At 44.4% G+C, this 14,655-nt stretch overlaps 1 protein-coding gene across 2 annotated transcripts in view; it reads right to left on the minus strand.

The window, feature by feature from the left end:
* Nucleotides 1-14,655, minus strand: part of ARL3 (ARF like GTPase 3) — a 38,240-nt gene that overhangs the window by 4,919 nt on the left and 18,666 nt on the right. Inside the window, exons 4-6 of one of the 2 annotated variants that reach the window (XM_055352877.2) lie at nucleotides 8,337-8,387; nucleotides 4,261-4,446; nucleotides 3,700-3,831 (exon numbers count right to left, since the gene is read on the minus strand). In XM_055352877.2, the coding sequence (XP_055208852.1) occupies nucleotides 3,715-3,831; nucleotides 4,261-4,446; nucleotides 8,337-8,387 (354 nt within the window). In that variant the 3' untranslated portion in view covers nucleotides 3,700-3,714. Of the gene's footprint in view, nucleotides 1-3,699; nucleotides 3,832-4,260; nucleotides 4,447-8,336; nucleotides 8,388-14,655 lie in introns of those variants that run through there. The other variant, XM_004050025.4, reaches the window with a different exon arrangement.

A 14,655-nucleotide genomic window follows, 5' to 3' on the forward strand; every position in this document is an offset into this window, starting at 1 on the left:
GACACAAGGCAACTGAAAGCCTATGTGACCTGCTCATGGCTCCTGTCTCCAGGAGGAGGAGAGAAACGTGGGGCAGACATCACAAGAAAAGGTGAGCATGAGGGGGTGGCCTGGAGAGCAGCACCCAGGGCACGATCTGCTGGCTTAAGGTTATGGGAGGAGGCAAGTCTCCGTGGTGACCATGGCTAGAGGTCAGGTTAAAACTTCGGATCTCTGCTTTGAGAGGAAATTCAAAGCCAGTATCATTTTAATTACACATACCACACACACATGCACACTCAGAGTATTTTAGAGAGAAAATGTCTTCAAATGCCTGGAACTGTAACAGCAGGAAGAGCTGTGGTTTGGGGTTCAAATTCAGGTCTGTGGGTGGAGGAGGGATGGATTTCTCGATACCTTTCTCTGGCTCTAAGCCAGATCCTTTGCTCACTATTTTCTAGACACCCAAGGAGGGAAAAAAAAAAGACTGAGAGTCCCAGTGCAGAATGTTTCATCCTAGGAGGGGCCCTGGCAACCTGGGCCTGACCTCGAGGGCGCAGAGTGACACTTCCTCCATGTTGATAATGGAGTCTGGCTGAGGAAGGTTTCGGTTCTCCCTCCCAGACATTTTTCAGTTTCTCCTCTTTCCGCTTTCATCCACTTGACATAACTGGGTCTCTCCTCATCACTCCCCTGGACAGTGGGCCTCTTGGCACGACAGAGTTTCTGAGATCGATGATCTCCTTCCGCTTCTCGTGCCCTTTACCTACTCTCTGCTCCTGATGGTCTCCCGTGAAAACCTGCTTTAATCATACGATGGGCTGGCTTCCCAGTCAGCACCAATGAGGAAAAGAAACCCCGGTTCCATCCTCTCTCAAAAGTCAGTTTCCACACCTGAAGCAGGGGCTGGTGACCAACACGTGGTATTTCCCACCCCTGTAATGGCTTCGTATGTGCTGCCTTCAGGACACCAGGTGGAATGGGACCCTGAAATCCATCCCAGGAATCACTAACTTCCATAGTCTCAAATCATGTGTTTAAGCTACTCCACTAATGAGAAGTGATGTACCTGCCCTACTTCATCCACAGAGGGGCGTGGCTCGCCATCTAGCAGCTCCGTGGCTGTTTCCTTAACTCGCCCCCGTGAGGCTACCTATTGTTAAGCAGTACAAGACAGGTCTCTTAAATATGTTTTGATTAAACACATACAATGTAAGTGTCTGTCTTTAAACACTTGAAACTGCAACAGAAATTCCAGGTCCTTTTTTTATTTTTAAACCTTTGTACATTTTCTTTCAGAGTTGTTAGATATCACCTGACTTGCCTATTCAGTGCCTAATCATTTGGGCCAGCTTTTGGGGAGGTGGGGTGGGGTAGGAAGGAAAAAAACAGGAATTTAGGGCATTTCAGTAATTATTGCACAGTTTTCATGTTTGAAAGTGAACCTCAAACCATTCGATCTTTATTGATATTTTTCTAGTAAAGTCTTTCAGTTTTAGAATATTTTTAGCCCTAATAAATAAAAATTACTAAAGGCCTGTACTTCAACTAAGCAATGCTGGAAAGGAATTCCACTTAAGTGACTCTTTTTAAGGCAAAAACCAGGAAGCTGGTGTGTGGACAAGAGCTTGGGTCAGAGGCACCACCTTAGGGAGGTACACGGTCAACCAGTGGCTCACAGTGAAAAGCGTTTCCACAGCAAAACTCCATGACCTTTCTCTAGTCCCCAAAGGTTACCACGAAAGGACAATAGACAGCAGATTCCCTTCTTAATTAACATTTTTATTAAATAACCCATTTCAAATAATGGTTAAATTCTCTAAATTTATATCATTCTATTAACCATAATCTAATCTCATTAACCTTGAAATCCCAGTCTTAACTACCCAATTCTATACACCATGGTACTATCTACTAAACTAATTAAGTGACCTTCAAACTATTTCTCCTCCATACAAAAATCATTTTTTATTTTTTGCTCATAGTTTTTTGTTGGATCTCTCTTGATATCATTTCCTGCGAACTTGGTTGCTGAAGGCCCCAATCTGGGAAGAACTTTCTTATCAAAATCAAATCATATATAATAATCTCACTTTACTCACTCAAACTGATTTTGCAGCACTCCCCTGCCTGTCCCCAACCCCACCCTCTAGCTGCCTAGTAGCTTGCTGCCTCTTTTGTGACCTAAAGATCCCGTGAAGGGCACTGAGTGTCTACGGTGGTTACACAGCCAGGAGCATGGAGCTCTATCCTTTAATCTCCACCTGATGGGAGTTGGGGGAGGACTGGGGGTTGGGAAGAAAATGACTGGAGATCCCTCTCTACCTCCAGGCTTCTCTGAAGCAGTGTCCTTGACTTTAAATGCCACGGCTCTAAATACTGATTCTAGATTACTCTAGTTCTCCTTTTTCACATCGCTAAGGCTGGTGGAAGATACAAGAGCCTTACTGTTAATTCTCGCTTTGCTTTTTCTTCAACACTCTGGTCAAGCAAAAGAAAGATTCCAGAGCTGTACTTGCACTTTCTTACGAATATGCACACAAACTGTATTGCTTTTCTTCAGCCCCACCTTCATAATAGCCCCCAACCTCAGGATGCTCTCAGCTTTTTTTTTTTTTTTTTGAGACAGAGTCTCACTCTTTCGCCCAGGCTGGAGTGCAGTAGCGCAATCTCAGCTCATTGCAAGCTCCGCCTCCTGGGTTCAGGCCATTCTCCTGCCTCAGCCTCCTGTGTAGCTGGGACTACAGGTGCCCGCCACCACACCTGGCTAATTTTTTTGTATTTTTAGTAGAGACGGGGCTTCACTGTGTTAGCCAGGATGGTCTCGATCTCCTGACCTCGTGATCTGCCTGCGTCGGCCTCCCAAAGTGCTGGGATTACAGGTGTGAGCCACCGCAGCCGGCTGCTCTCAGCTTTCTAAATTTGTGATCTAAACCTTTTAGACAGGCTCATGCTGAAGTGGTTTTCAGAAACACAAGAAAATTACTATCTTTTCTTGGGTCTCATCTTCATCAAAATAACCTTAGGCCTTATGACTGCCATCCTATGTGCAATCGGAGTAAAATACGTTAGACAAATTTTGATTGTTTATTTTTATTTATTTATTTATTTATTTTGAGAGAGAGTCTCGCTCTGTCGCCCAGGCTGGAGTGCAGTGATGCGATCTCGGCTCACTGCAACCTTCGCCTCCCAGCTTCAAGCAATTCTGCTGCCTCAGCCTCCCAAGTAGCTGGGATTACAGGTGTGCACCACCATGTCCGGCTGATTTTTTTTGTATTTTTAGTAGAGACGGAGGTTTCACCATGTTGGACAGGCTGGTCTCGAACCCCCGACCTCAGGTGATCCACCCGCCTCGGCCTCCCAAAGTGCTGGGATTACAGGCGTGAGCCACTGCACCCGGCCTTGATGTTTTAAAAAGCAGCCAGGGCCGGGCAGGGTGGCTCATGCCTGTAATCCCAACACTTTGGGAGGCTGAGGCAGGCAGATCACTTGGGGTCAGGAGTTCAAGACCAGCCTGGTCAACATGGTGAAATCCCGTTTCTACTAAAAATACAAAAAATTAGCTGGGTGTGGTGGTGCATGCCTGTAATCCCAGCTACTTGCAAGGCTGAGGCAGGAGAATCACTTGAACCTGGAAGGCGGAGGTTGCAGTGAGCCGAGATTGTGCCACTGCACTCCAGCCTGGGCAATGAGAATGAAACTCCGTCTCAAAAAAAAAAAAAAAAAAAAAAAAAATTAGGGGGAACCTGCTTTTCCGGCACACAGTTCCTCAGTACAAAGCATGGGGCTTTCTGTCAGCAGAAGCTTCCCAGTGGGAAACCAACCTGAAGTAGCAGGAAACAGACACCAACCCTAGGGGCAGGGAAGATAACCAACAGAAGAAACAAAAACACTTCTAGTATGACTAGTACGTGTATGGTTATTGGTGGCTATCACCTTGGAAGTACAGGCATTTTAGCATCCGTAATATTAGACACAACACAAAACCCCAATCCAATCAATCATCAAAGAATCCTAGAGTTAGAGACAATCCTCAGTCTTCTGTTCTCACATCCCTCCCAAAGGGGAAGCTTGCTGCACATGTGGGGTGGCTTACCTGGGGCACTGTTGGGGCACCTCATGATATCTGATTGGTTGCTAAGCAGAAAAGAACCAAATTCCTCCATGCCCTTCATATCTTGGAATGGCTCATCTGCCCATCAAGATTAGCCCAACCAATGAGACAGACCACCTCGGTTAGCTGTCATGTTGCCAGGTGGCCAAGCCTTCCTGTAATCTCACCTGAACGCCCTCTCCTGTGAGAGCTGAGCAAGACTGGATCTGCCAGACTCGGTCGCGGATGGTATGCAGGTTCAGTCCTTCTGCAATTTCAGAGGCAGGGGCTGCTGTGAGCAAATCCTGCTTATTAGCAAAGATGAGCACTGGCACACAACTTAGTTTTTCTTCCTCCAGTAATTCTGCTAGTTCCTGGATTTTGAGAAGGGAGAGAGAGGGAAGGTTAAAGTCTATAAATCTATGATATTTAACCATACACTACTTTTTTTTTTTTTTGAGACAGAGTCTCGCTCTGTCACCCAGGCTGGAGTGCAATGGCGTGATCTCGGCTCACTGCAACCTTCGCTTCCCAGGTTCAAGTGATTCTCCTGCCTCAACCTCCTGAGTAGCTGGGACTACAGGCATGCACCATCACACTCAGCTAATTTTTGTATTTTTAGTAGAGACAGGGTTTTGCCATGTTGGGCAGGCTGGTCTAGAACTGCACACCTCAGGTGATCCACCCACCTCGGCCTCCCAAAGTGCTGGGATTACAGGCGTGAGCTACCATGCCTGGACAACCATGCAGTTCTAATCAGAAAAAAAATAACAGTTAAGCTGATCAACTAGCAACTTTCAAGAGTAGTGATTCTCAAACTTTTTTTTTTCTTTTTTTTTTTTTGAGACAGGGTCTCGCTCTGTCGCCCAGGCTGGAGTGCAGTGGCGCAATCCCGGCTCACTGCAACCTTTCACCTCCCAGGTTCAAGCAATTCTCACCCCTCAGCCTCCTGAGTAGCTGGGACTACAGGTGCACACTACCATGCCCAGCTAATTTCAGTATTTTTAGTAGAGATGGGTTTTCACCCTGTTGGTCAGGCTGGTCTTGAACTCCTGGCCTCAAGTGATCTGCCCGCCTTGGCCTCCCAAAGTGCTGGGATTACGGTGTGAGCCGCCGTGCCCAGTCTGATTATCAAACTTGAACCTGTATAAGATTTCCCTGGCAGATTCCTGGGCCCAACCCAGAGATGCTGACTTTGGAAAGTCTGAGCTAGGGCTCAGGAATTTACTTTTTTTTTTTTTTTTTTTTTTTGAGACGAGTCTCGCTCTGTCGCCCAGGCTGGAGTGCAGTGGCACGATCTCGGCTCACTGCAACCTCCGTCTCCCGGGTTCAAGCAATTCTCTGCCTCAGCCTCCCAAGTGGCTGGGATTACAGGTGCCCACCACCATGTCTCGCTAATTTTTTTTGTATTTTTAGTAGAGACGGGGTTTCACCATCTTGGCCAGGCTAGTCTTGAACTCCTGACCTTGTGATCCACCCGCCTTGGCCTCCCAAAGTGCTGGGATTACAGGCGTGAGCCACCGTGCCCGGCATAGGAATCTACATTTTTAGCAAACTCCTGAAGTGATTATGCAACAGATGATTCACAGATCACTTTTTTTTTTTTTGAGACAATATCTCACTCTGTCATCCAGGCTGGAGTGCAGTGGTGAGATCACAGCTTACTGCAGGCTCAACCTCCTGGGCTCAAGCAATGCTTAACTTAGCCTCCTGATCAGCTAGCTGGGACCTCAAGTGATTGCCACCATGCCCAGCTAATTAAAAAAAAATTTTTTTTGGCCAGGCGCGGTGGCTCACCCATGTAATCACAGCATTTTGGGAGGCTGAGGTGGGCGGAGTTCGAGACCAGTCTGACCAATATGGTGAAACCCTGTCTCTATTAAAAACACAAAAATTAGCTGTGCATGGTGGTGGGCACATGTAGTCCCAACTACTTGGGAGGCTGAGACAGGAGAATTGCTTGAACCCAGGAGGCAAAGGTTGCAGTGAGCTAAGATCATGCCACTGCACTCCAGCCAGGGTGACAGAGCAAGATTCTGCTTGGAAAAAAAAAATTTTTTTTTTGTAGAGACAGGGTTTTGATATATTGCCCACGCTGGTCTTGAACTCCTGGGCTCAAGGGATCCTCCTGCCTCAGCCTAACAAAGTGCTAGAATTATAGCGATGAGCCATCACACCTGGCCCATAGAACACTTTTGAGAAAATCATTCAAGGGAGAAGACAAGAAGTGGTTTGAGATTCAAAACTTACCCAAGGTTATTACCTGCAAATAACTTTCAATGCGTGTGTGTGTGTGTGTGTGTGTGTGTGTGTGTGTATGAAATTTAAACTGAAAATGACAATTACTTTAGAGATAATTCTGTTTCATCAATCTCTATCTCTAAAACATGCATGCACATGCTTCACATTTCATCAAACCTACATCCTAAAATAACTTTATTGGTCCATCTGGCAAGGTCCCTGATATTTAGGTTATAGGTTGGGGTCTAAACTATATGTGATTTTGTTTACAAAAACTATAGGAAAGGGTGTATATGTACTTAAATGATAGGCCCCACCTTTTCCTCATTAAATCCACATTTTAGCTACTTAAAACACGTGGGCTTTCAAAGAGAACTGTATGGATCAAGAGGCAGATGACTACATAGGACCCCCTCCACCTCCAAGCTCATTTCACATGAGTGATAATCCAGAAATCATCAGGGTATGGAAGGGTGGTGGGTTGTTTCCAGAAGTCTGGAGAGTTCTCAACTCAATTTCAAAAAAAGGGACATAAACATGAGAACTGCTACCTTTGTAAGGCCACCTGTGGTCATTTAGGACACAGGCCAAGGACTCTGCAATGATAACTTTTTAAAAAACTTTTTTTTTTTTTTTTTTGAGATGGAGTCTCACTCTGACACCCAGGCTGGAGTTCAGTGGCACAATCTCGGCTCACTGCAACCTCTGCAGTGGGTTCAAGTGATTCTCCTGCCTCAGCCTCCAGAGTAGCTGGGACTACAGGCACGTGCCACCACACCTGGCTAATTTTTTGTGTTTTTAGTAGAGACAGGGTTTCACTGTGTTAGCCAGGATGGTCTTGATCTCCTGACCGCAAGTGATCTGCCCACCTCAGCCTCCCAAAGGGCTGGGATTACAGGCGTGAGCCACCGCACCCAGCCCTTGGCATGTGCATTTTTTCCTGTCCTTTCAGATTTGTCAAAGTTACCCCTGAATCAATTAAGTAGGTAATGAAAAATGTAAATAAAAATGAGAAGTGACTTGTTCCTCTGGGTTCATTTTCACATGGCCTGGGAAAAAACCTGAAGAGCCTTTGGGCATGGTGCTAAGTTCCACTTGTCTGTATCTCATATATTCAATTTGATTAAAGCTAAAAAGCTTTAATTAGAAAACTGTTTAGGCTGGGCATGAAGGCTCACGCCTGTAATCCCAGCACTTTGGGAGGCTGAGGTGGGTGGATCATCTGAGGTCAAGAGTTCAAGACCAGCCTGGTCAACATGGTGAAACCCTGTCTCTACTAAAAATACAAAAAAATTAGACGGGCGTGGTGGCACACGCCTGTAATCCCAGCTACTTGGGAGGCTGAGGCAGGAGAATCACTTGAACCTGGGAGGTTGAAGTTGCAGTGAGCTGAAATTGTGCCATTGCACTCCAGCCTGGGTAACAAGAGTGAAACTCCGTCTTGGAGGGGGGAAAAAAACTGTTTAAAGAACTCTCAACTAATTTCAGACAACTGGTATTTTTGCCTGCTTGCTAGAATAACTGTCTTGTTTGAACTGTAAAGGTTAACAAACAAAACAAAACAAAAACCTCCCTCACTCTCACACATTTACAAGGTTGATTAATGAATACCCAGTTATTTGGGAACTATCTCAACAGAAGAATTAGTATTTAAAAAATATACTAGGCTGGGCGTGGTGGCTCACGCCTGTAATCCCAGCACCTTGTGAGGCTGAGGCGGGAAGATCACCCGAGGTCGGGAGTTCAAGACCAGCCTGACCAATGTGGTGAAACCCTGTCTCAACTAAAAATACAAAATTAGCCAGGCGTGGTGGTGCATGCTAATTCCAGCTACTCGGGGGGCTGAGGCAGGAGAATTGCTTGAACCTGGGAGGCAGAGGTTGGGGTGAGCCGAGATCATGCCATTGCACTCTAGCCTGGGCAACAAGAGCAAAAACTCCGTCTCAAAAAAAAAAAAAAAATGTACATATATATATATATATATATATATAAAAGACCTTTGATATAAAAAAGAATTATTTACCTGACCCGTCTCTTCAAATCTTTTTCTGTCTGCACTGTCGATTACATATATCTATAAAGGAAAAGAAGAAGGTTATTTCAGTGAGCAGAGATGGAAAAGACAGGGCAATTTCTGCAAAAGGAGCAGGTGATCCCTAATCAGCATATTCCAATTAGCACAACATACAGAAATTGACTGGTGAGTCTCATCTCATTTATGAAGGCCAAACAAACAAATACACAAATTAATTAAATAGGGATGCCCAGAAAATACCTTCAGCAAAGCTCCAAAGTCTAGGATTTAGGAAAACCAAGTGGGATAAAATATCTACATTTAATGGGCACTTAATGTTGTCACTAAACATTACTAGGTCTACTCTATTAACCCTCATTACAACTCTACAATATAGATTTCGCTATTTTCCTTTTTTTTTTTTTTTTTTTTGAGACGGAGTCTTGCTCTGCTCTGTCACCCAGGCTGAAGTGCAGTGGCATGATCTCGGCTCTGGGTTCACCCCATTCTCCTGCCTCAGCCTCCCCAGCAGCTGGGACTACAGGCGCACACCACCATGCCCAGCTAATTTTTTTGTAGTTTTAGTAGAGACGGCGTTTCACCATGTTGGCCAGGCTGGTCTCGAACTCCTGACCTCAAGTGATCCGCCTGCCTCAGCCTCCTAAAGTGCTGGGATTACAGGCATGAGCTATTGTGGCTGGCCTACTTTGTTTAAATTATGTTAAGTTTAAACACAAAGCTGATATTAATAATAATACAGTAAATGATTAGTAGTAACATGAATACATCTTGAAAAGACATTTATATCTGTCAAAAGGCTGTTATTATTTCTCGGCCTAAAGAGAAATGGAAGATACCCTATTCCCCTCCCTTCCATCACACTTCAAGTTTTACTTCTTAGACAAACCCTCAAATTAATAAAGCTGATGTCAGATGTTCTCAATGTCATCTTCCCTAAGAATAACTCTGGTACTTCTAGGAGTTACTCTTAGTCTTTCAAACCTCCTTTTTTTTTTTTTTTTTTTTGAGATGGGGTCTTGCTATGTTACCCAGGCTGGTCTCAGACTCCTGGGCTCAAGGGATCCTCCCACCTCAGCCTCCTGAGTAGTTGAGATTACAGGCGTGCACCACCAGACAGAGTTTAGAGAACCATTTAATTTAATACTCCAAAGCAAGGGTAGGCAAACTTTTTCTGTAAGAGTTCAGCAGTCAATATTTTAGCCTCTGTGGCCCATACAATTCTTTCACAACTCTTGAACGCTCCTGTTATTGTTAGAAGGCAACCACAGAAAATCTGTAAACAAATGTATGTGGCTATGTTCCAAGTAACTTCATGGACACTGAAATGTGAATTTCATATAATTTTCACATGCTGTGAAACATTATTCTTTTGGCGTTTTTCTCCCCAACCACTTAGAAATGTAAAAACCACTCCTAGCTTGAAGGCTCTACAAAAACTGGAGGCAGCCTGGATCAATTTGTCGACTTGCTCTAAAGCAAGATTTGATTACGGTACTCTAGAGATAATGGGAAAGAATGAACCAGGCAACTCTTGTGTCAAGCCTCAAGCCTGCTCTTCTAGGCAGTGTGGAGTCCAGCGTAATAAGTCTTTTTCAACCAACAATGGAAGACTATTAAACATAGACAAATATAACCCATCCACCACCTTCACTCTAAGCTGCTACAAAACTGGCAGACAGGGCTGTGAGTCACAAGGCCTTAGAATCTAATCCCAGGGACTCAGTTGCTCCCCCAAACTTGTTTAATCTCAAACAGCACTGGAAAATAATGAAAGGTTGACTCTCAATCCAAAATATTATCTTGTACTAGTGTCGAGTACAAGGATGCAGGTGGAGGAAGCTTCTCTAGTGTTGCTGTGAACTGATTTTTGCTGGATTGTACGTTAACTCCCAGGTACTCTCAGATCATGTGAATGTGGAATCCAGGGTTACATTATATTACAACCAACTTGCAGTCTGCCCTCAAGCTGTTAGAGCTTATGATTTAAAATTACCCTTACCTGGAGACCAGAAAGTTTCTGAGACCTCCTTATGGAGACCTACAATCATTAGTGTCTTTATATACTTCTCTTCCTTGGGTATTTCTTTCAAGATACCTTAATCCAGCAGATGAACAGATAGGAATGTAATTTCTCTCAGCCACCTGCTTTTTCCTAACTCATGATTGAAAGAGGAAAAAGGAGTCTATAGCTTTTGAAACATGTATACACTTTTGTTTTTTTGTTGAGACGGAGTCTCGCTCTGTCACCCAGGCTGGAGTGCAGTAGTGTGATCTCGGCTCACTGCAACCTCTGCCTCCTGGGTTCAAGCGATACTCCTGCCTCAGCTTCTCAAGGAGCTGGGATTACAGGCACGTGCCACCACACCTGGCTAATTTTTATATTTTTAGCAGAGATGGGGTTTCGCCATGCTGGCCAGGCTGGCCTCGAACTCCTGACCTCAGGTGATCCACCCACCTCAGCCTCCCAAAGTGCTGGGATTACAGGTGTGAGCCCTCCGTGTCTTTTTTCTTTCTTTTTTTTTTTTTTTTTTTGAGACAGAGTCTCGCTCTGTCACCCAGGCTGGAGTGCAGTGGCGTGATCTTGGCTCACTGCAAGCTCCATCTCCTGGGTTCATGCCATTCTCCTGCCTCAGCCTCCCTAGTAGGCTGGGACTACAGGCGCCCGCCGGCACGCCCAGCTAAGTTTTTGTATTTCTTAGTAGAGACAGGGTTTCACCGTGTTAGCCAGGATGGTCTCAATCTCCTGACCTTGTGATCTGCCCGCCTTGGCCTCCCAAACTGCTGGGATTACAGGCATGAGCCACCGCACCCGGCCCCTCTGTGTCTTTTCATGACTTGATAGCTCATGTATTTTTATCATTGAACAATATTCTACTATACGGGTGTACCATAGTTTGTTTATCTATTAACCTATTGAAGGACATCTTGGATGCTTCCAGGTTTTGGCAATTAGGAATAAAGATGCCATAAACATTCCTATGCAGAATTTTGTGTGGAATATCAATTTCCAACTAACTGGGTATATATCTTGTAGTACTGCTGGACTGTATGCTAAGACTATGTTTAGCTTTGTAAGAAACTACCAACTGTCTTCCAAAGTGGGTGTACTATTTTGTATTTCCACCAGCAATGAAGAGGAGTCCCATTGCTCTACATCCGTATCAGCATTTGGTATTGTCAGTTTTTTTTTTTTTATTTTAGCCAGTCTAGTAGGTATTAATATGTAGTACCATATTATTGCTGTTTTAATTTGTAAATCCATAATGACATATAATACTGAACATTTTTTATATGCTTATCTGTTTCTTTGATGAGGTGTCTGTTCAGATCTTTTGCCCATTTGTAAAACCAAGTTGTTTGCTTATTCTTGAGTTTTGAGTTATTTGTATATTTTAGATATAACTACTTTAACATATATGTGTTTTGCAAATATTTTCTCCCAGTCTGTGGTTTGTCTTTTTATTCTCTTAGCAGTCTCTTTTGCAGAGCAGAAGTTTTATTTTATTTATTTTTTTGAGATAGAGTCTCACTCTGTCACCCAGACTGGAGTGCAGTAGTGATCACGGCTCACTGCAGACTCAACCTCCTGGGCTCAAGTGATCCTTCCACTTCAGTCTCCCGAGCAGCTGGGACTACAGGTCCACATCACCATGACTGGCTAATTTTTTTTTATTTTTTGTAGAGACAGGGTCACAGTATATTGTGCAGGCTGGTCTTGAACTTCTGGACTCAAAGCATCCTCCCACCTCGGCCTCCCAAAGGGCTGAGATTACAGACATGAGCCACCAAATCCAGCTTCCAGAAGTTTTATTTTTATTTATTTTTTTTGAGATGGAGTCTCGCTCTGTCGCCCAGGCTGGAGTGCAGTGGTGTGATCTTGGCTCACTGCAAGCTCTGCCTCCCACGTTCACGCCATTCTCCTGCCTCAGCCTCCTGAGTAGCTGGGACTACAGGTGCCTGCCACCGCGCCCGGCTAATTTTTTTTGTATTTTTTGTAGAGATGGGGTTTCACCGTGTTAGCCAGGATGGTCTCGATCTCCTGACCTCGTGATCCTCCCGCTTCGGCCTCCCAAAGTGCTGGGATTACAGGCGTGAGCCACCGCGCCCGGCTGCTTCCAGAAGTTTTAAATTCATTTAAGTCCAATTTATTTCTTTCATGGATTATGCTTTTTGTGTATCTAAAACCTCATCGCCAAACTCAAGGTCACCTAGATGTTCTCCTGTGTTGTCTTCTAGGAGTTTTATAGTGTTTGGGTTTTACATTTAGGTTTAAGATCCATTTTGTCAAGGGCTCTAGGTCAAAGGAAAAAAGAATCTATTTTAACATTTTAAGTTAAGGGGTAAGGATGGGTCTAGATTCTTTTTTTTTTTTTTTTTTTTTTTTGCATGTCGATGTCCCATTATTCCAGCACCACTTGCTGAAAAGATTATCCTTCCTCCCTTGAACTGTCATGTTCTTTTGTCAGACAGAGTGGGCCATATTCATGTAAGCCTATTTTGGGGCTCTCTATTCTGTTCTGTTGATCAGTTTGTCTACTCTTTCTCTAATGTATGCTGTCTTCTTTTTTTTTTTGAGACGGAGTTTCACACTTGTTGCCCAGGCTGGAGTGCAATGGTGCAATCTCGGCTCACTGCAACCTCCGCCTCCTGGGTTCAAGCGATTCTCCTGTCTTAGCCTCCCGAGCAGCTGGGATTACAGGTGCCTGCCACTACACCCGGCTAATTTTTGTATTTTTAATACAGATGGGGTTTCACCCCATTGGCCAGGCTGCTCTTGAACTCCTGACCTCAGGTGATCTGCCTGCCTCAGCCTCCCAGTGCGGGTGTGAGCCACTGCGCTCGGCCTATGCTGTCTTGTTTACTTGCTTTACAGTGAATCTTGATGTCAGGTAGTGTCAGTCCTCTAACTTGTTCCTTTTCAGTACTATGTTAGCCATCTAAATCTTTTGCTTTTCCATATAAACATTAGAATCAGTTTGTCAATATCCCCAAAGTAACTTGCTGTGATTTTGATTGGGATTCTATTAAATCTATAAATCAAGTTGGGTATAACTGACATCTTAGTAATACTGAGTTTTCCTATCCATGAGCACGGACTGTCTCTTTATTTACCTAGATCTTCTTTATTAGTTTTGCAGGTTTCTTCAAGTAGGTCCTGAATGTATTCTGTTAGATTTATGCCTAAGTATTTCATTTTGGGGGTGCTAAATGGTATTTTGCTATTAATTTCAAATTTCAATTATTCACTGCTGATATAAAGGAAAGCAACTGACTTGTACATATTAACCTTATATCCTGCAGCCTTGGTATGATCACTTATTAGTTCTAAGTGTTTCCTTGTTGATTTAAACTTTTTTTTTTGTTTTTGAGACTTGTTTTTTGTTTTGAGACTCTTGTTGCCCTGGCTGGAATGCAATGCCATGATCTTGGCTCACCGCAACCTCCACCTTCCGGGTTTAAGCGGTTTTCCACCTGAGTAGCTTACGGGCATGTGCCGCCACGCCCAGATAATTTTGTATTTTTAGTAGAGACGGGGTTTCTCCATGTTGATCAGGCTGGTCTCGAACTCCTGACCTTAGTGATCCATTTGCCTCGGCCTCCCAAAATGCTGGGATTACAGGCATGAGCCATCACACCAGGCCTGATTTAAAATATTTTTAATTATTTTTATTTTTTTGTTTTTTTCTGAATTAAAAGAATTTTATCTTACCTCACCTTATCTTATCTCATCTTATCTTAGAAAGAGTCTCACTCTTGTTGCCCAGGCTGGAGTGACCACCACGCCCGGCCTTATTTTATTTTTTATTCAGACAGAGTCTCACTCTGTCACCCAGGCTGGAGAGCAGTGGCGCAATCTTGGCTCACTGCAAGCTCCGCCTCCCAGGTTCATGCCATTCTCCTGCCTCAGCCTCCCGAGTAGCTAGGACTACAGGCGCCCGCCACCAGGCCCGGCTATTTTTTTGTATTTTTTTAGTAGAGACGGGGTTTCACTGTGTTAGCCAGGATGGTCTTGATCTCCTGACCTCGTGATCCGCCCACCTCGGCCTCCCAAAGTGCTGGGATTACAGGCGTTAGCCACCGAGCCTGGCCAACAGTTTTTTTTTTTTTTTTGAGACGGAGTCTTGGTCTGTCGCCAAGGCTGGAGTGCAGTGGCGCAATCTTGGCTCACTGCAAACTGCACCTCCCTGATTCAAGCAATTCTCTGCCTCAGCCTCCCAAGTAGCTGGGATTACAGGCGCCCGCCACCACGCCTGGCTAATTTTTTGTATTTTTAGTAGAGATAGGGTTTCACCATCTTGGCCAGGCT

The sequence above is a fragment of the Gorilla gorilla genome, chromosome 8 (genome assembly GCF_029281585.2).
Source record: "Gorilla gorilla gorilla isolate KB3781 chromosome 8, NHGRI_mGorGor1-v2.1_pri, whole genome shotgun sequence".
Taxonomy (NCBI): domain Eukaryota; kingdom Metazoa; phylum Chordata; class Mammalia; order Primates; family Hominidae; genus Gorilla; species Gorilla gorilla.